Raw genomic sequence first — 21,774 nt, forward strand, 5'->3', positions numbered from 1 at the left:
TTGTTCATCATAGTTGTGTAACAGTAAGATCTATTAGTATAACACGTTTCAATATTCTTTAAAAACTGAATAAATATGGTGCACAAGACTTCACCGCCCTATTTTCTTCCCTATATTGTTTTAAATATTATAATCAAGAGCAACTTTCGTGATACAATAAGTATTTTAATGTATCTGAAAGCTTTAAAAATTATCTAATTACGATTGTTTATTATTATTTGTTATATTACAGGTCAAATTTAACTCAACGTTTCGCCAATACGGACAGTGCGGTGCAACAGATGGGCGACCTTCCGCTTCTCATGTTCAAGAACAGATCCAAACCGGTAGACGGCAGGTCATTCCTTGCAGAACTTGCAGAATTAAGGTACAGTATTCATTACTTAGAGTGATTTTATAATTGATTTACACAAAATCCAGACCAGACTTTTAAAAATATATTTACTTAAAAATAAAAGCCTTCATACTATCGAGTTCAAGGTTCATATAATCTTAAATATATCACTAGACACTATTATTATTCTCCAAAATTGACATCATTAACTCTATTGTGTGCGTGGAATTTATTATTAATACAATCAATTTGTCTAGCTTTGAGTGATCAAAACGATACAGTAATTTGGCAAATAATATTACTAAATATTACTCGTCTAAGTTTAAACCTAGAATTCAGAAAGGTGATGATGAGATACAGCATTGATTTTTCTCAAATTTGTGAGAGATAGACCAAAGTAGACACAATAAGACAATACAAAACAGTGACCATTTATATGGTGCCATAGCAAAGGCAAGTTCCCTACATCAAGCATATTTATTAAGAAGTCTATCGTCTAAGGTGAAGCCCTCTACCTTCAGGAGTATGGCATTTAAACTAATTGAAGTAAACATTGTATGAATTAAACCGAATCGCTGTTTCGGACAGAATACTCATACATATCAGATGATGTTAAAGCTGTGAGCCCAGGGTCTGTTACAGACTCAACGGAAATGAGTTTGTGGAACCGCATTCATAGCTACACTAAACCAAAATTATAAGAAATACATGGTCGGTAGTAACAGCTAGTACTAAATGAGTGTGACTCTTTAGTATAATGGCAGCGTGTGGTTAATAATAATTACAGTTACAGCAAGCTCTACTCGGCGGTCGAAAGGGCGATACGGATTGCGATCGCCTTCGTTAGGAACGCTATAGGAGGGGGGAGGGGCAGTCGTCCACTGCGCATATAGTATGTATCTGAGGTAGACAAAAAGTAAATCAATGATCGAATAAAACACTGCGGAGTCTATTTCTCTACCACATTAGTTAAATCACATGTAGCACTTATTCTAATCATCATCATCTTAATTAAAGTAAATTTTACAGTGTCAAAGTGTTTAATCTTCATTTCAGCCATAGGATCTTTACTTTTGGAGCTAGGCTTCCCCCATATATTTTAATAGGACCAGTTGAAAGCGGCCCGCATCCAGCGTCTGACGGCTTTAACATTTCGTTCACCTTAAAAGCGAACGTTCTACGCTATGCTTGCCAGTCTATGGTCTCCACTCTAGAAATTAAAGATCCCAGTGTATGTGATCCGTCCATTACCACTACATCTTGTTTATTCTAGTATCAATAAATAAATCACTACTTCCGTAAAAACAAAATCCATTAACTTATAGACAAAATGTTAGTTTTTTTTTAAATAAGAAGTTTTAATTGTTACATTATGGTGCTTCGAGTGCTATCTTTATAAATAAATCAATCATTTGTTTTCTTAATTCAAGTAAATTTTAATTGAATTATGTGAAAAGTTTCCGAGGCATAGACACGAAAGCATTAATCATATCCTCTCAACCATTTATCAACTTCGCACAATTTCACTCGCAATCTAACTTTTTTAATAGCTCAAATTGCTTTTATGCGTTATTAAGAGAATGTCAGATGTGATATTAACTAATAAGCTCTTTGTTTATTATAACACCCTTAATATTAAATGGTAGTTAACATACATATGAAACATTTCAGAATGTATTCTACGCAATGACCATGGTACATCCCCACTTCCTCATATTGATAGTCTCATTGCTGATGCTCGAAGATGGATTAATCTTCATCTCTCTCTGTTGACTCTGTGTTTGGCACTAATCAGTGTAACATAACTCCTGAAGATGCCCCGTGGAGGGGTGAAACACGTGTTGAGTGATTTAACGGTGTGGAGTTTTGTAATTCGCATTGTTTGTCGCATACGCATTTATCAGCGGGCAGGCGGGCGGTGCACTTTGTTGCACGACTACCACTGCATGTGCGGAAGTGGCTAAATGTTGGTCCTTTTCTTACTTAGGATGGACTTCCGCAAGGTAACGCCTGATTTCATTAAATAATCTTCATCACCTGTTCATATTGGTTTCGAGAGACACAGCATGAAGATAGGTGTCAAATGATGACCAAGTTTAATCTAATAACTGACGACACTACGATTTCACGGATTTTAGTCCCCGAATTTTCCAAGTACCATTAGTTATTTGAGATTTTGGCCTTATTTTCTGGCACTGTTGCTGAAAAATTTTAGTCCTTGGCCCGGATGTTCCCCAGATGGTAAAGTTCACGAAATTTGCGGTAACTTTCTTCAGCAATAAATATCAAAAGTATTCACACGATATCGACCAGACTTCTTTAAAGTTCAAATATCTGATACGAAGCTGACGAAGGAATTCAGCGTAAAATAATATATCGCAATGTTTTGGTCATTCTATAATTTATGCAGCTGCTACACCTGTTTCATTTTTGGACATATTTAAACACTTTATTAATATTGTTATCTTCTTATGGCATAAAGAATAACTAATCATTATTACTTTAGCGGTAAAACGTTCAATGATAGATTTGGGCCCCCCTATAGATTTTCAACAAGACCTATTGTTATCGGCCAAAATGCATGATTTTTGACTACCCTTTAGGTGGACGTACCTTATTGTGCTTGCTGATCCGTGGTCTCCCTTCCTAAACCTCGGCGGCTAACATTTCTACCACTACAACCTACCACTTCAACTTATTAAACTACTGGGCTATTTCAGTCACTTTAGTTTTAGTTGACGGATATAATTTAATATAAATATTATAAATAACTGAATCACTCGTTAAATAAAAGTGGTTAGTAAAAAGTTATACATACAATTTTTTTTTGATAATCAAGTTTTTAGGTTAGAACACAAATAAGAATATGGTTGCAAGGACTGAATTTGATTTAAAACTATCAAATTTAAAATGGCTGTCCCGACAGAATTCGTAGCATCAAAGGCCATTGGACTCTCGCAAGTCAATAGAAAAAATAAATAAAACGTCGACGTCGCTATCATCGTCGTTTTAGTCACAGACGCCCATTATGTCAGGATATATTATAATTGTAAGGATTGGGGGTCGGACTGGCAATCGCAGTGTGATATTCATACAAATGCTCTCTACTCTTTATTGTCTACTCATGTTTTGGTTTTGTCGGAAGGTTGCTTGCCTTACTGGCATTTACAGAATCGGCGAACTAGCGAAGACAGAGCTTTCTAACCATTAGGAAGGGACTATCTATCGTCCCTTGCCGAAATTAAAGCATTCTAACCTATAATTAAATTCTTAAATGGAATATTTTACTTCGTTTATTTCAAATCGTTATAACTATATAACATAAAACTTAAGAAAAACACTGTAACGACAGTATTGTATAGACATTACTTTGTTTTTCTTCTTTTAAATTATTCTCGAACTTTCTCAGTCGATAAATAAATGTTCTTTGGTCGACTAACACAATATTTCGGAATAAAACTCCTCTATAAGTTTGTTTTGGTTGAGAATTCTAGGTTAATATATAACTTATGGAACACACAAACATTGTACTTATAATAAACAGACACACACATACATTATAAACATTTTTAGGTGTTCCAAACTGAATGGTATTCGTGTAGGGGTATTGATTTGGGTGTTATGTTTTTTGTGTATATTTTCTATCTATACATAAGGACACAGATTACCATCGACATTTAATGGCATCTAAGGTAAACGACAGATAATCCCATAAAGACTAGTCTATATAGGAGCACTCTATAATATTACGGTATGCTTTATTACGTTAAAGTAGGTTGATTTTTTATGATGAAAATTTGCATTTTAACAGATGGATACATAGCTAATTTATGAGCAAAAAACTAAAGCTTTTACAACTATTTCCAATCATCCTTTCGAAGCTTTTACAGCTATTTCCAATCACCCCTTCGAAGCTTTTATAACTATTTCCAATCACCCTTTCGAAGCTTTTACAGCTATTTCCAATCACCCCTTCGAAGCTTTTATAACTATTTCCAATCACCCTTTCGAAGCTTTTACAGTTATTTCCAATCACCCCTTCGAAGCTTTTATAACTATTTCCAATCACCCTTTCGAAGCTTTTACAGCTATTTCCAATCACCCCTTCGAAACTTTTATAACTATTTCCAATCACCCTTTCGAAGCTTTTACAACTATTTCCAATCACTTTTTTGTATTGAATAGAATAGACAGAACTATAACTTTTGACAGTATGAAATCTACGAAGTCAGAAAATAAACAATAATTAATTTTAATATGTAGTAATACGAGTTTTGGAAACTCTTTTTCTTACTATTTTTAAGTATATTACATGTACCATATTTTTGAAACCTAAACGTTTTAGATAGGGTGTAACATACAACGATTGACATAATTTAGTAATAATAAAGAATGAATATAAATAAATTCACCTTATTAAAGCATTTACATCTATAACTATCTATCTGCATATAAAACAACAACAACTGCACGAAAAATATGCGAAAAAATTTTTGCAATTTCTAGATTTTTGGGTTTGTTCGGAATAAGGTATATGATATTTACCGTGTTAAAACTTAATAATTTTGGTCAAAATCTGCTCATTAATAATTTATTAGGCATTAGAAAATTAAAAAAAAATTGTTCAAGGAAAATACACGAGTACTCAAATTCAAAATATCTGTATGCATTTACAAACACTTTTAAATCGTCAATTATTTTAAAATTATAAATAGCAAGCTACCGAGGCTCGGAATGCTGCTTTGCTGTAAAGAGCGTGTTATTAAATAACAGTTGCTCTTTTAAAATAATATTTAATGTTAGATATCTACATTGCAATATGGTGAATATTGCAATGTAGATATCGTATGTAATTGAGTCGACGAAACAAGTTACACACATTTCAATTAGCTAAAAACTTGTAAATGCTAGCTATAAGATTTATTCAATAAGATACTTTTAATTTTAGATGTGAAACTAACAAAGAAAGGTATAAAATATGTTGTGAGACTATTATATATACGTACATTCAGGCGGACGAAGTCTTATCGTAGAGTTATTGGTAACAATAATACGAATAAAAGCTTACGTATGTAACTGTTCATTATCTGCCAGATATACTAACCGTCTAATTCCATTTATGAAATCAAATGAATAATTCACTCGAACAATTCAGTGAATAGTATAACGAGTTTGTTTTTCCGCGTTACCTTACCTACATTTTGTTATTCAATTTTTATATACCGTGGTCGCTTACCTGAAATCGAAATAGATACATGAACAATTTATAACTAGTAGTATATAAGGTGTTTTTTATCATCATCGCATTTGAGACCTCCTTTGACTGTAGCTCTTACCAAAATTTATGTGCATATTGAGGTCCTAACGTTTGGAGGTCAACAAAGCTGATCTAAGTTAAGCTACTGGTGACGATTATGTGAGTATCCAATCATTAGTTGCATTTTCATTAAGTTGATGTTAAATAAGTTAGCATAATTAAGCATGCCCTTAGAGAAATATTGGAACTGCAAGACTACGCTACGGTAGTTTCATATTTAATATATTCAGGCGTTACCTTGCGGAAGTCCATCCTAAGTAAGAAAAGGACCATTATTTAGCCACTTCCGCTCATGCAGTGGTAGTTTTGCAACAAAGTGCACCGCCCGCCAGCCCGCTGATAAATGCGCATGCGGCAAACAATGCGAATTACACAACTGCCACCGCTAAATCACTCAACACGTGTTTCACCCCTCCACGGGGCATCTTCAGGAGTTATGTTACGCCGATTGGTGCCAAAAACAGACGCTGTGTTTGTGGAAGTGGCTAAATATTGGTCCTTTTCTTGCATGGTAGTTTCATTTGAATATTAAAATGGTTAATTATTATAATCTTCATAACCACACATAGAATGTTTACAGCTGGACATAGTTCACCCTAGACTTCCAATAGGATCCTTTTAAATCGGCCTTCACCGTCTTCCAGCCTTAAAAAGGTTGTCTAATAAATTTTTGAGAGAGAGTCCCACGCTGCACTTGTCAGTCTGTGGCCTGCACTAAGGCTCTATAGCGTATGTACCGTGTGCAAACGGTGTCGTCATTGTTATCAAAGATTTACCTGTTACGGTGTTGGATCCGCGAACTGTCCTGTTCAATTGGCATCCCATCACTGGATTGTTCTCCCATTTAAGCTACTTTGGACAAGTGTAATAGCAGGAAGTAAGATTTCCGTTGTTTTAGAGAGTTCTATAGATAGAGTTATGTATATATATATATATATATATATATAGATATATATATATATATATATATATATATATATATATATATATATATATATATATATATATATATATGTATATACATTCTATATTATTTCGTTGGTTGACCCCAAATGTGTGAGATTAAACGCTCCCATAGTTATTAGTCGCATAGTTAGTACTCCCATAGTATTAGTACAGTGCTAGTACTATGTACTATACAAACCTGTTTATGTGTGGTATTTAAAATAATCAATAGGATTGTCAATTTATTAACGAAGACCAGACATTTAGTTTTATCGATTTTAACGTGTAAATATTTCATCAGATTACATACGCGTGTCCCGTTAGTTCGCTGTGTTTGTTTTTTTGCTAATGAGACAGTTTCCGATTATCGTTTTTTTTTTGTATCGTTTGTTTAACGAGTAGGTAGCAGAAGTTTATTTGAAGGGAACAAACAGTTGTTTTATTTCGTTCGTTTCTGTTCTTCGTAAAAATAAGTCTATGAGGTTTATATTAATTTTCTACGCGGAACTTTTTTATGTTTCTGTTCACTGCGTAAATTCAAAACTTTTTGATTGTCTTTTTTAAATGTACTCTTGTGTTTTTCGCGATTTTTTATGCTGTCATCAACACCATAACAGGTATGTGTATATTTGAAAAATCTAAGCATCATTGCAATGTTACGCGCAAGTTACAAAATATAAAAATGACAAAGACATCAAAAAAGTCCGTAATTTACAACAAACTTGAGTTACAATTAATTTAATAGTTATATAACTATGAAATAGACGTTTAATCACCTACCACACCTTGTGGAAAGTAATGGTGTTTGCAGAGTCATTATAACTCCCTGAACCAACTTTGATGGAGCTGTAACAACTTGCATTTAATATATCAATGGAAATGTTGTTCCAGTGTGACGACATATTAAGTAGATTAAAACCTATTTCATTTATCATTTTTATGAGCTGTAATAAACGACCTCGTTTTTTCTTTTCTTATCTGTAAAGGCCTGCCCATTTACCTTTGTCTTAGGGGAACACCCGCAGCGAATTCTCGTAAAACATAAATCGTAGAAAACCATTTTTACGCATGTATGTCACTTTCGTACTGATAAAAATTACAGTGTATATACAGAATGAATTGTTATACATATTAAAGCTTGAGATAGATGAATGTTTACAATCACGCTGTATAAAGTGTTCACTCTGAAATAAATTACATTCATTTATTTTTTACAATGCAACTGGCCAATAAATTTTAGCAATACAAAGCCTACTAGTTTCGTTAACTATGTTATCTATTATATCTATTAACTTATTTATTATTTCTGAAATCATTGATTTTTAGTTAGAGTGTATCATAGGTTATTTGACATAAAATAAACTATAAATTATTCTTATTGATGCTTTTATATCTATCTTACTTGGTAGTTTTCAGCTCAAGAGCAAAATGGGTGTCTTCTAGGCAAGCACGTACCATTGTAGACCGCGTCGTGGCACAACATCAGGCGAGAGAGAGGTCTAAACGCCCTTAGCTAATATATATATGTGTGTGTGTGTGTGTGTATATATATATATATGTATATGTATATGTAAATAATCAGCCTGTATACAAATATCTTAAATGCTGAAGCCCAAATATTACTGTTTTATTTGGGACCAAATGTGTATTCTAATTTGTATATTTAAGAATAAATAAAATAAAAACACGCGATACATCGTCGAAAAAAATTGTCATAGAAGCGGCTAAATAACTTTTCGCTATAAAAACCACATTACACGTTTTATGGACGATTTATTGCGGGCGTCATAAAAACGGGAACATTGAGAGATGCCTCCTGTTGAAGGTCACACCTTCGCGAACCCCAAAGCACATTTTAAAACTATACAAAATGGCACTTTTAATTTTTTTCACTCATTTTTTTGTTAAAATCAAATACGAAAATTCTTTATTCAAAATGGAATAGATCACATTTATTGGTGTCGTCAAAATAAATCTACCATAGAAAATAAGTTTCCGAGAAAAACAGATAAAAGAAAGTCAACTGAATATTTTTTTGGAGATAAAACAGTATTGCATATGTAATTATAATGGGAATAGATCAGATGACTAAGACGCGATCGTTGGTCGCAGGTTCATTTGCCGGGATGTGTGTGAATCACACTTTGTGCATTAGTCATACAGGATTGCGACTGCTCAGAAACGAGTTTCTAGGAGATGGTCAGTAGCGTCCTATGCTTACCATAATACAACACAGCGAACGCCAAACAGCCTGCCAAGCGTTTGTGATTGTGATTACAGCATATTCCCCTAAAGTGCAAGCAGTGGTCTTATATATATATATATATATATATACATATATATAAGTCGCTAGGTATATAAATCATTGTATGGTTATCATCTCGCCCGCGCAACTCTCGCGGCGCGCGAACGACACAGTAACAATTGGCTAATACAATACGTCAGGTGAAGCATCTGTCGTAGATTTATTTATAGTTTATTAGCTCGCAGATTTCGGATCCGCGAGCCCTGAGTCCGATGAAGCTGGAAAAGCTAAAACGGGTAACAGCGCGCATCAACATTCGAATATAGCCATACCAATGTTTATTATTTTATTTTTTCTATCGTTTTACATTGCCACTGTTCACAAAAAAGTTTGTCAATCTTATGTAAATAATACATAAAGTGCTAATTACATCAGTTTGTATCCCAGGAATCAAAGCCGTGACCTGCAATCGCAAATCTCAGTCCTCTACTATTGTACATTAGGACTTTACAACATAATTTTCAATAAAGGTATTAAAAATGTACTAATTTTTGAACGTATTTATAACTAAAAAGCAATTTAGTTCTATCTATAATCATGAAGTCCTGTATATTTAATAACTTCCCATAAAATATGTACTAACTCACACTGTCGATGTACCTTATGTCCAAATATATCAAATAGGGATATAACAAATGTTAGATATATGGAATTAAGAACAATCACAAGAGTAATAACAATCTGTTGTTAATCAAACGAGAAACAAATCATTATCGTAAATAACATTACGTTATCATTTTATCTTGTATTTTTATTTTATTTACGAACAATTAAATACCACACAGCATACAATGTGAGCAATGACTTTGCATATTTACAATTTACACGCGTATCCTCAAATTCGAGATGTTAGCACGGAAATCAAATGTAAAGACTTAAAAAAATACATTAAATACTTTCAACTATCATATTTTCAACTCTAGGACGTTTACAGGTGGATATAGGCCTCACCCACAGATTTTCATTAGGACTGGTTCTGGTTTGTCCACGTTCTGCGCTGCATTTGCCTATCTTTGGTCTCCAAAAGACCGGCAAAGATCTTAAAGACCATCCGTTCTACTCGCTTCGCTTTATGTCCGCAACCACTCAAACTTGCTAATCCGCTGAAATGTATAAGTTACTTTCGTTAACGTTATGTAATTAAATTTGTTCAGAATTTAAATTCAAAAATGCCAGTAGTATCAGTTAAAATTGTGATTTCGCAGTAAATTACATGACTTCTTTTCACTGCTATAAAAGTACAAAAACACTGAAAATATTTTTTGTATCTTTTCCTTGTTTCGTTTTTCGAATTTCTTTTCTTTTTGATCTACAAAGTTTGGCTTAAAAAGTTTAAAACGTTCTAAGGAAACCAAGAAGTTTATAACAAACAAAAACCCGTCCAAAAGTTCTGTATTTTAATGTTATGTAATGGTAATTGTATTTACTACTAAAAGAAGGACGCAGATTAAAAATAAACGTAACAATAACAACATTTATACACAGAGTTAAATGAAAACGCTTATGAATTATTAATTTAATACATTAATGGTGTCACGCGTGGGCAAAAAATAACAATTACTTTACAAGTACTTTTATTAAAACTTTCATTTCATAACGCCACATTAAAGTATGTTACAATTCATTACTTTATCAGATATGACCGTGGTATATCTAGAATTGAAGTCAAAAAACAGTTCAGCCAAACTCTGTATAACTAAGTCATAATTGTAATTATTTTAACCGTGAGATGTTCACAGCTGGGCGTGGGTCATTCAACACCAAAATAACAACGGTATCAAAAGGCCTACATCAAGCGATTTCTAATAACTTTAATAAGGTCATCTTAATTGGATCCATGTTGACCTAAGTCTACTAAAGAAACTTAATGCCCCAGCTGCTATCTGTTCTGCGCTTTATGTAGCTCAACTATTAAGCCTATTCAACTTCTAAATCCGCCGGACAATTACAGCTACTTTCGTTTTCTTACTAATCTCTTCATTTCTAAATCGATCTATTAGAGAAATCCCGAGCATAATCCTCTCCACTTCTCAGAGTGTGCACATAAGGACAGAGAGACCACGTTTAAGTATATTTAGCCTTAATAAACAAAATTATTGTCTAAAAGTCAATAAATTTTCAAAAAATATCTCTCTGGAAATCAAAAGAAGGTTTAATCTTTATTTTAGATGCCACGATATTCATACGTATGTTTGTTTATTCAAGTATTTAACTTAACTTTAAGTGTTACTTATGAAACGCAATAAAGAATAAAACACGATCATTAGAGATTATATAAAAGTTAATCATAGTTTTTTTGTTTAATCCCTTCTAGCAATGGTGTCTTTCGACTAACACCCTGTGAATAAGGGCTGTAATATTAGAACAAAATTAAAAGAAATCGCAAACAAAGTAGTTCTTTAAAAAGCAAAAAGATTTAAAGCAAGTGTATTGGGCACTAAATTCAGAGGTTTGAAACATTTATCTCCAATTTACATACAGGTCATTAACGTCGCTTGTTTTTTATTAGTTTACAAAAGATTATTCGAAAGTTTAAATGAAAGTCCTAATTAAGTTGTACTGGTGCTTCGAAGCAGCGTTTATCGAAACATTTAAAAACATTTAAGTAACAACTCTATTAGGGTCCTTCATTAAACCAATTGAGAATTTATGTTTATTTGTAGTCTGAAGTAAGTACAACGAATTCGCGAAATAAATATTATTATTTATCGTCGTTTCAGCATATAGACGCCCAATGTAAGGTATAGGCCTCCATAAAATTAATCTATGGTTCTACATATCACGTATGAAGAGCCTCATGAGAAAGCTCCAGAAGCAAGGCACCCAAAGAGAAATGGAAAGAGCTAAGCTCGTAGTTTCGCTGCGAGATCTAATTTTTTTTAATGAAGCCTCCGCTATTGGGACCTCTCCTTCCATCCCTATTTTGTTGGGAACAGGGTTTTTTTTATTTCTTAACAGTTTTTATACATGATTTTTTTTTCGTCCTCGTCTTCCATAGTTCACAATATCATTTTTTTCTTCCTTCTATCATTCCATAATTACATCTTCCTTTCTCAATCATTCCATTCCTTTCATCCATCCTCAAACATTTCAGCTATATTTTCTATTGCAGTATCACATTTAGTTTATTTATTTTTCCCATGTACATCAATTTGTTTCACAGGTATTAACATTTTTTATTTTAATTTCACTAAATCTATCTTAATAAGATTAAATATATAATAGGACTTACAATATTTTATGTTTAACTATGTTTTATTCCTATTAATTACGTATTGTGCAACTTTCCTAAAGAATTTGAAGACGGACTCTCTTGCATCCTATTCCATTATAATGGAGGCGAGTGTGGCCTCCTCAATATTTTTTCCTATCCGGCATTCGGTCTCATACCGGAGCCCTCCAAATGCGGGACATTCTGCTATCAGGTGGATCACGGTCTGGTCCATACCCGGTTCACAGAAGAACGAGGGGTCCTCTTTGAGCTTAAACCTATAAAGGTACTCAGAGAACCCCCCGTGCCCCGTGAAGAGCTGGAGCAAAGCGAGATCTAATTAGAAATGAAGAGATCTAATGAGGTAGATCTAATTAGAAATGAAGAGATCCGTTGAAGAACCAAGATCATCGAGGTAGCTCGAACAATTGCTCTTCAGAAGTGAGCAGTGGGCGGGGCACATCGCTCGTGCAATGCTCGGTGGTCGTTCGACTGATAAATTCGCGAGCGGCGACCACGAGCCAGTAGACTTGGCGTGGATAGTCCCCCCAAAAGATGAACGGACGACAAAGTTAAGTCGTTGTTAAGTCAGAGTTAAGTCGTTGTCGTTGTCAGTGGTCGTCGTGGCGATCGTGAAAGGCCTATATTTTACAGTGGTCGTCCATCAGCTAAAAGAAGAAAAAAAGAAGACGCATCATACATGTGGTATTTTAGTACGCAAAAGTCGGTGCTGTCCATTTTCTGGAAACTTTTTTGAACAGTAGCAATACCATATAATTAATGCAGCCTTCTTGCATTTGACTAACAGCATAACATCTAAGATTAATGAGTTAACTTTCTTATGCTGTCTGTACGTCTTTATTTATTATTAACAAAATGCAACTTGTTCGTCCAGTCTACAATAAAAAACTTAACATTGCAGTCACGCTCATTCAGCATATAAATAAAGATAAAGTTCATTTATTCAACATTTTAACTTTCAACAGGATTCTTATAGTTCGTCAAATATTTTTAAATCTATTTTATTTTTGTACTCTACTCTGATTCGCAAGATGTTATAACTGAGGAGAAGAAGCAGGAAGAAACTCCACAACTACACATATTTTTAAAAAGTTGTAAAATATAGATTTATATTTATACACTTTCTATACATAATTCGGTAATGTGTTGCAGATTTGCATTTGTGTAAATTAATGTAAATAAATAAGAGAACTTAATAAAAACAGGCACATAAGTTCGCAACCATTACTGCACTGTTACGTCACAGTATTGCGATTGCACCGGGCACCAAAAATGCCGCAAAATCTATCTCCGTCCAACAATTCACTGCAGTGCAGTACAACATAAATTTTTCTTAACAGTTACCTTACTGTAAATATGCTTGTTCGCTTAATTATGAGCAAGTTAATTAAATCACTCAACAAACAAGCACACAAAGTCAACTAATCACTTACGATGGCTGTCAAAAGAAGGCTCTGGTCACTCAGAGAGCAATGGAGAGGGTCAGGCTCTGAGTTTCGTTGCGGGAGTGAATCAAAAATGAGGAAATCCGCAGACGAACCCAGATTATCGACGTAGCTCGAAGAATTTTTAGTCTGAAGTCGCAGTTAATAGGGTGTGCCCTATTAACTCGCTCGTGCAACTGATCGTCGTTGAGGACGAAAGGTTCTCGAGTGGCAAACACGAGCCGGTAGAAACGGCATGGGTAGACAGCCCACGAGGTAGACCAACGACGATAGTTAAGATCGCGAGAAGTCACCGGATGCGGACACCACAGGACCAATAATCGTGGGGATCCTTGGGAGGGGGGGCGTCTACTCCTCGCTATAGCTGTCCATCGTCTAAAAAGAAGAAGAATTAAATTAAACAATTTTTAACAATAATTTAATATTTATATTATGTATCCAAAATTTTAAACTTAACTCTTAACTACTCTATACTATTTAATGAAATCAGGCGTTATTTTGCTGAAGTCCATCTTAAGTAAGAAAAGGACCAATATTTAGCCACTTCCGCACATGCAATGGTAGTCGTGCAACAAAGTGCACCGCTCGCCAGCCCGCTGATAAATGCGCATGCGGCAAACAATGCGAATTACACAACTACCACCGTTAAATCTCTCAAAACCTGTTTCACCCCTCCACGGGGCATCTTCAGGAGTAATGTTACACCGATTAGTGCCAAACACAGAGTCAACGCTATCTCTATCAACTCTATACTTTTAACAAATTTGTAAGTCGTCATCATGGTCGTTTCAGCCCAAAACTGGCATAGGTCTCCCAAAAATATCTATGGAGGGATATAGCTTAACTGCCACGGTTGGTTCGATCGCATTGTGGTATTAAAGTACGCAGAGGACGCTTATTGATACACATAGTACGAATAATATATCGAACTGGCGACCTACTCAGTCTTCTACTGCTCAGCTACCACTGTCCAAGTTTGAAAGTACCTCGGAATAAATATCACAAATGGAATTATAAGACCTCACTCCTAACCCGTGACTATGAATGTTTCCAAATTGTCACTTTTTACCTATTGTGCAATGTTGGACCTATTTCCTTATTAAGGCTGTTAAGTTTCCCAGTTAAATTAAAGTAGTGCAGAGGTAAATCAGACCACAGATAATTAATACTATAAAAAATAAAATAAATAAAGAAGGTTTAATATCTTGCTTATAATTACCAAAAGTCTATCATACATTAAATTACCAAAAATCTTAAAATTATTACAAAAAAGATATTATGAAAAAGTAAAAGTACCAACAATGGGCACCTAGATATTGCAGCAAGGCTTAACAGCGCTGATCTTCAGCAAGGCCCCAATTATTTGACTATTTATTTTTTATACCCGATGTTTACTCTTCCAATCTCCACTAATTGGATTTGGGAAAAGGAAAATATAAATATCTACTATAAATTTAATAACATAGCATACCTAAATAAAATTATATAATATGAACAAACATAGACATATACTGTACATGATTATTTAAAAGTAAAGTGAATATAAATATGTCAATGTCATTGCCCCTAAATTTCGAATGTTCTTTTTTTAAAATATAACGATTTGTTGACTCTCTAATTCTAAGAGCGTGTTTATTCCAAAGAAGGTACCTTTGAACTGGAAAAAAAAATAAACAAAGTCGTACTCGTATTTGTGAGAAAGAAAATTAGTGAATGATTTTTTGGCGACCTTAGATTCCTCTCATGGTTTGAATCAATAATTTGTGAATATAAGTACTAAGGCGAAATCTATTTTACTAACCAAAGCCGTATAATGCTGATTGGCCTCAAATGATATCCGTAGACAAATGAATGTAACTGATATAGCGTAGGACTAACAAGTAAAACAGGTAGTTGACAGGTCACATAACGCGTAGAACAGGTGGCTTCTGGATTTTTTTTTTTAAGAAAATGGTTAAGAACTCTACTAGACTTATGATTTTTTTATCTGTTAATTCATTTTTTTTTCTCTGTTCCTTTATTCTTTCTGAGACAAGTGCGACCCAAATCAGTTTTTTTTGTTTATTATCGTGTTATATTTATTACCCCGTTATATGAATTATAATTTATTTATTATTAATATATATGATATATACATATGTATGAATGTCTTGTACACATTGACTGTCCCATTATTTATACTTCCAACTTTTCCATACTATAGTTGTCTGTAAGAGATTGCCTTGTGTGATAAGACCGCCCATTGTACTTTTTCTTTACTATTACACCACTATGTATATGTTTTCTGGCGTGTACAATGAAGAATATAAATTCGATTGAAGACTAAAAAGAAGTTTTTTAAAAACTATGTTTACAATGGAATAACTAACACACCTATCCTACTAAAAATATAGCAAAAACATTCACAATTAGGGACATGAGATATATGATATCAGAACTGGATCAGACGTAATAAAATCGTTGTAATAAATTCGTCCCTTAACAGCATTTACTAATGGACAACCCTCGTAAACACGCGATATCTCAAGGTGTGTCTTCAAATCGAATGTCACAAGAGTACCGATTTTTACGACCGCCCCTATATTTCGGTGATAAAAAGCATAACTACATTTTTATTAAAGAAAATTATTTAATGATACATTAATCACGTTATAATAACATTTCATTTATTACTCTGCGACTGCTATAGGTCTTAGCATATTGAGATTCTTTGATAACAAGAGCGAAATAATTTTACTGATTATTTGTTAATCTATTTGTTACAAGATATACACGAGTTTGATCTGTTTATGCAAGATGATTAGCTACAAACTTAAAAGTACTTCGTTTATAAGCAAAAAGCTTTGAAGCTTTTAAATCTGTTTCCAATCGGTAGCGATTAGAAAAGCTTAATATAGATATGAAGGGATTACTCGGAATACGTTACATTAATATATTTTTGTAAAGATATATGAGAGACGATGCACGAACTAATTGTACGAGGATGGATAATAAACAATAATTAATTTTAACATTTACTGATTCGAATTTTAAAAACACTTTTTCTTTTTAAAGTTTTTTTATATCTGTGGGTTATTGGCCCCCTATATAAATTTCATAACTCTATTTTAAATTAATTGAAGTCGCTATAGTAGAGCTTTGATTTCAATTTTTTACTTCTCTACCTCTTTTCTTGTCCTTTTTGCCGACGATCTTTACGTTTACGTAAGTTATCTTTACGTTTACGGTGCAATCATTTCTATCTTTCCCATCAAAAAGCGTAGCATGAAAGTTTATTCAGTAAACAAGTGGATACGGTACGTCTATCTGATGCAATTACGACCCGTAAGACGTTTTCCCTTAAGTACAGGGTGGCCCATAAGTCCTTTGAAAAGTAAAATTTGAATAAAACGAACAGGGCGCGCGTGAGCGGTGCAGGGGAAGGGGGGGAGTAACTTCGGTTTCTGGGAATTTAATCGCGATGGAACGTTTTACCGGAGCAGACCGTGCGTTTTGTGTGCGCGAGTTTTCTAAAAACGTCAATTCGGCAACCGTTGCGCGGCGTAAATTTCGAGAACACAAAGGTTTACACAACTTTGACGACACTCCAACTCTTCAAACGATTAAGAACTGGGTTGCTAAGTTCGAGAAGACCGGTTCGACGTTAGATAAACCGCGGTTGGGTCGCCCAAGGACGTCACGTACGGAACAAAACATAGACACAGTGACACAGTCTATTTGCGAAAATCCGACACAGTCAACTCGTAAGCGCGCCAGAGCATTAAACGTATCCAGGACATCGTTACAACGGATTTTGAAGAAAGATTTACATATGCACCCTTACAAAATTCAGTTGGTTCAAGAATTAAAGGAAACTGACGGTATTCAAAGACAAAATTATGCGAATGAAATGTTGAATCGGTTTACTTCCTTCAATAACATAATGTTCTCTGACGAGGCTCATTTTCATCTTAACGGGCATGTTAGTAAACAAAATTGCCGCTATTGGAGCCCCATCAATCCAAAACTTAAGCATCAGAAGCCCTTACATAGTCCGAAAGTGACTGTTTGGGCCGCTATGTCAGCCCAAGGTATCCTAGGGCCTTACTTCTTTGTGGATGGCAGAGGGCGCGCAGTTACTGTTACGTCGGAGCGATATGTGGCTATGATCGAAGAGTTTTTCATACCAGAATTGCAAAACTTTTCAGGCTTTAATGCCAGGACGTGGTTTCAACAGGATGGGGCCACTTCTCACACCTCTAACACTGTTATGCCCGTTATCCGTCAACTTTTTCCTGGCAAAGTGATCTCTAAGAGAGGAGACATTTCCTGGCCTCCGCGTAGTCCAGATCTGACCCCGATGGATTTTTTTTGTGTGGCTACCTTAAGGCTAAAGTATACGACACAAACCCGCGGTCAATTGAAGCCCTAAAAGAAAACATCCGCAGAGAAATGACAAGCATTTCAGCAGTGACGTGCCGCGCAGTCATCGACAATTTTAGACGTCGTTTGCAAGAGTGCCGTGATCGCAACGGATTACATTTAGAAGACGTTATTTTCAAAAAATAATTCCCGTTTTTTAAGCTTTTTTTGTAAATAAAAATTTAATTCATAATGTAATTAGTTTTATTTTATTAAATTTTTTTCATATCAAAGGACTTATGGGCCACCCTGTATTTCAATCACCAATTATTTGAAGTTCAGGCCATCTTCCTAGCTATTGTTATCATCATTTCAGTCGTAAGTTCTCTATTGGATATGGGCCTCTTCCATAAGTATCCAATAGGCTTAATAAGACTAAGATAAAAGATTAATTTCATTTATTCAACATTGAAACTTTTAACAGAACTGTTCATATTTTTAATCTATTTTATTTTTTACTCTACTCAACTTTGTAAGCTGTTATAGTTGCAGAGAAAAAGAGGAAAGAAATTTAACATCAAAACGTTTAATAAAGTTTAATTATACACACTTTATCAGATATAGCCTAAATGAAATCAAAATAATCAGGCGAAATCACTGGAAAGGATTCTTAATATTTAAATATTCGCTTACTGAATAATGAACTTTATCTACCAATTTATTTTTATACTGCGTTTTAAATTTTATTATCAATAGTCGAATAAAGTTTTGCAGGATTTTATTAAGAAATCTAATTCCGTTTATTGCAAATAAATTAAAGACTTTTTGCAGTCAAAACTTTGGTACGGTCAGTTTTTCTCGGTACATACACTATGAACTTCTTCTCTACATTTTTAACTAGTTATAATTATTGTAAATGAACATGGTATTATCATAAATACAGTGTAAGACCACTTTAAGAATTTTAACCCCTCTACCGTAAATAGTTCGGATGGCACTCTATTGTAAAACAAATATATTTCCAATATCCGTAACTCTACCCCAAAGCCGCAATCCGTAGTGCACACAGTACAAGTTACTAAAATACACTATCCTAACAGTATTAATATCAGAATACCGTTTGATCTTCCTAACGACATAATCTGCAGCACTAAGCCTGACCGCAAGAGACTCGATGTGCGGCTTCCATTGAAGTTTAGAATCGATTGTAATACAGGAAATCCGTTAAACCTATACAGTTTAAAACATCACCTTTTATTGTTTTATTATTAGGGACGTTGAATTTAACATTACGTTACAAAATTATACATTAAGTTTTTTTTTAATTTTAAACTAAGTTACATCCAGGACCTTCCAACAACCTTAAGAAGTTTGTTTAGCAACCTCGCTTGGTCTGTGGTTTCCACCTTAAGGCTCTTATGGTCATTCGTTACACATGAGATCTGACCACCACTTTTTTTGCCAATTCGCATTGCTGTGTTTTCTTCGCTTACGAATCTAATTACTGATTCGATCTCGTAAAGAAATCCTGTGTATAGATCTCTTTAAGCCTCATTGTGCATCTGTGAACTTGCCAATAAGGTTCAAGACGAGGATAATGAGAGACCAAGTAACGCCATAACACTCTGGTGTACTACTCAACCCAAGTACATAGTGAAAAGACTAGTTGAAATAAGTTTAAAATTTCTTTTGGTACTATTCTCTTATATATACATAAAGGTTCACCATTATGTATATATCTATTTCTTTTTAGAGTCGTATTTTTTTAATGAAATCCATTTGTTGACTAAACGAACGTTACAAATAATCGTCGATAGCGTTCGTGACGCGACAAGCTTTGCAGTGGACAAACTGTCGGGCAGTTTCCACTCTACGGGCCAATGAACAGAGCAATGCTAACACCGCGTGTCAGGTCACGTCGCTATCAAGCCGCCCTAAATAACACTTATTGAAAAATCGAGGGAAAAGCGGTCAGGGGAGTTCAACTTTTTTAATTTTTTTAATTATAATATATATTATTAACTTTAGTGCATTAACTCAAAGGCAATAATGTATTTTTTATTGTTTTCTACTTTCTGCGTTTTTTATGTTTGTGTATCAATATGCGAAAACATGTAATTGGTGTATAGTTTTTATTTAGGTTTTTATTTGTAGTTATAAGACACTGTTTGTTTTCCGAATAAAATAAAATAAAATTAAATAAAATAAATATTTTAATTTAATTTATATAAATAAATTAACGAACCTAATGAGCTTTTATAGTGAAATATCATCAGATGTTTATATAAAAATAACGAATTTCAATTTTAAAAGATACTAATAATAGCTAAAATATTAATCTAGTTTCTTTTAATAAACCCACCTACAAATGACCAAAACTCATTAGTTAGTTTACAGGTTTTGTTACAGAGATTATAGTTATTATTATAGTGCTACCGAAACTGCTGTACCGCGCCTTAGGTAAACACGGCGAGACGAGGGGAGCATTGGGCGCTTCGTTCGTCAGTCCGCTGTCAATGCTCATAGCGGCGACTCTCATGCCTGTCTTTCGTCTGTCCCAACTCGCGTAGAACAGCGATTTTGGTATCATTGTCTTTGGGTATACTGTTATTTAGCAGTGTAATACAGTTTTATAAAAATCTGAACAAGAGTTAATCAAAATGAGGTTTTCTCACATACGTCTTTAACTTTCAAAGACATAAATAACGGAATCAGTAGCACTTAAGTAAGTTACGCATAATGTAACTTGAATTCCATCAAAGTATTCAATTTAAATTTAAACCGAAAGTAATCTTTATTGTTTAGAGCATTTGCAAGTGGCAGTAGCAGCAGGCCGGCCAGCTTGCAGATCAGATTGCTGCACGCCCCAGTGTACCACTTCCATCCACAAAGTGGACATACGACCGTGTTATGGGCGCTGGAAGGCGTTTTAAGTCGTCCAATTCATTTGGATATCTATGAGAGAGAACTAATGTTCATAAGTAGACGCTCAGCAACTAAAATTATAGCGACATAGAATTGTGAGAAAAATCGCATTCGGTACATACTCGGTGACATACTCGAATTTGCGGCTAAATTCAAAGCCGCCAAAGGTGCCTCGAAATTACTCGTCTTAGCCGAGTACGAACACCTCATTAGGGCCATCGAGGAAGACTTCCCGTAAGTCCTCCTCCACACCCACACGGACACTGATCCGCATCCTTTGGACTCTTGTTTGACGTCGCCATGCTTGAGTTTAAAGGTCGAATCAAACCCTCCTCCATAGCTGTCGCCTTCTTCAACATCGATGGCTTCGCTACTAAAAAAGACGAGATTGCTTTCTTCCTAATGAAACATAACATTGATGTTTTATTACTGCAAGAAACGCACCTCAAGCCCTCCATAGCTGACCCTAAAATAGCTAACTATCAGTTAGTAAGAAATGATAGGATTCCCAACAGAGGAGGAGGGACCTTGATCTACTACAAAAGGTCCCTCCAATGCACTCCCCTTATCTCCCCTCCCCTTAATAGCCTAGAGGTCTCAGCCTGCAGACTTACACTCTCAGGTCATCCTCCTCTTATTCTAGTTTCCGCCTATCTTTCAGGTAACAAACCACTGGTCACTTCTGACCTACAAATACTTACTACTATGGGTCCAGCTGTACTGATAGCAGGCGACTTCAACTGCAAACATGACAGCTGGGACCGTGGTCGTACCGATGCAAAAGGAAGCAAGCTCCTTAAACTCTCTTATGAGCTTAATTTTGCCATAATGGCTCCTCCCACTCCCACACGTTTCCCCACTCATAACCCCCATCATAGGCCATCTACCATTGACCTAGCCCTTTTCAAAAATGTCGCACTTCTAGTCAGA

General features: G+C 34.7%; 1 protein-coding gene across 1 annotated transcript in view; it reads left to right on the forward strand.

Moving 5' to 3' along the window:
* Window positions 1-275: 275 nt before the first annotated feature.
* The window catches only part of LOC137933501 (receptor-type guanylate cyclase Gyc76C), a 49,371-nt gene continuing 27,872 nt past the window's right edge, over window positions 276-21,774 (forward strand). The window contains exon 1 of the mRNA XM_068777460.1: window positions 276-367. Within this exon, the coding sequence (XP_068633561.1) occupies window positions 282-367 (86 nt within the window). The 5' untranslated portion in view covers window positions 276-281. The remainder of the gene's footprint in view (window positions 368-21,774) is intronic.

The sequence above is a fragment of the Battus philenor genome, unplaced genomic scaffold, assembly GCF_028537555.1.
Source record: "Battus philenor isolate CCGP_79_NKW_IND1 unplaced genomic scaffold, ilBatPhil1.0.hap1 SCAF_13, whole genome shotgun sequence".
NCBI classification, from domain to species: domain Eukaryota; kingdom Metazoa; phylum Arthropoda; class Insecta; order Lepidoptera; family Papilionidae; genus Battus; species Battus philenor.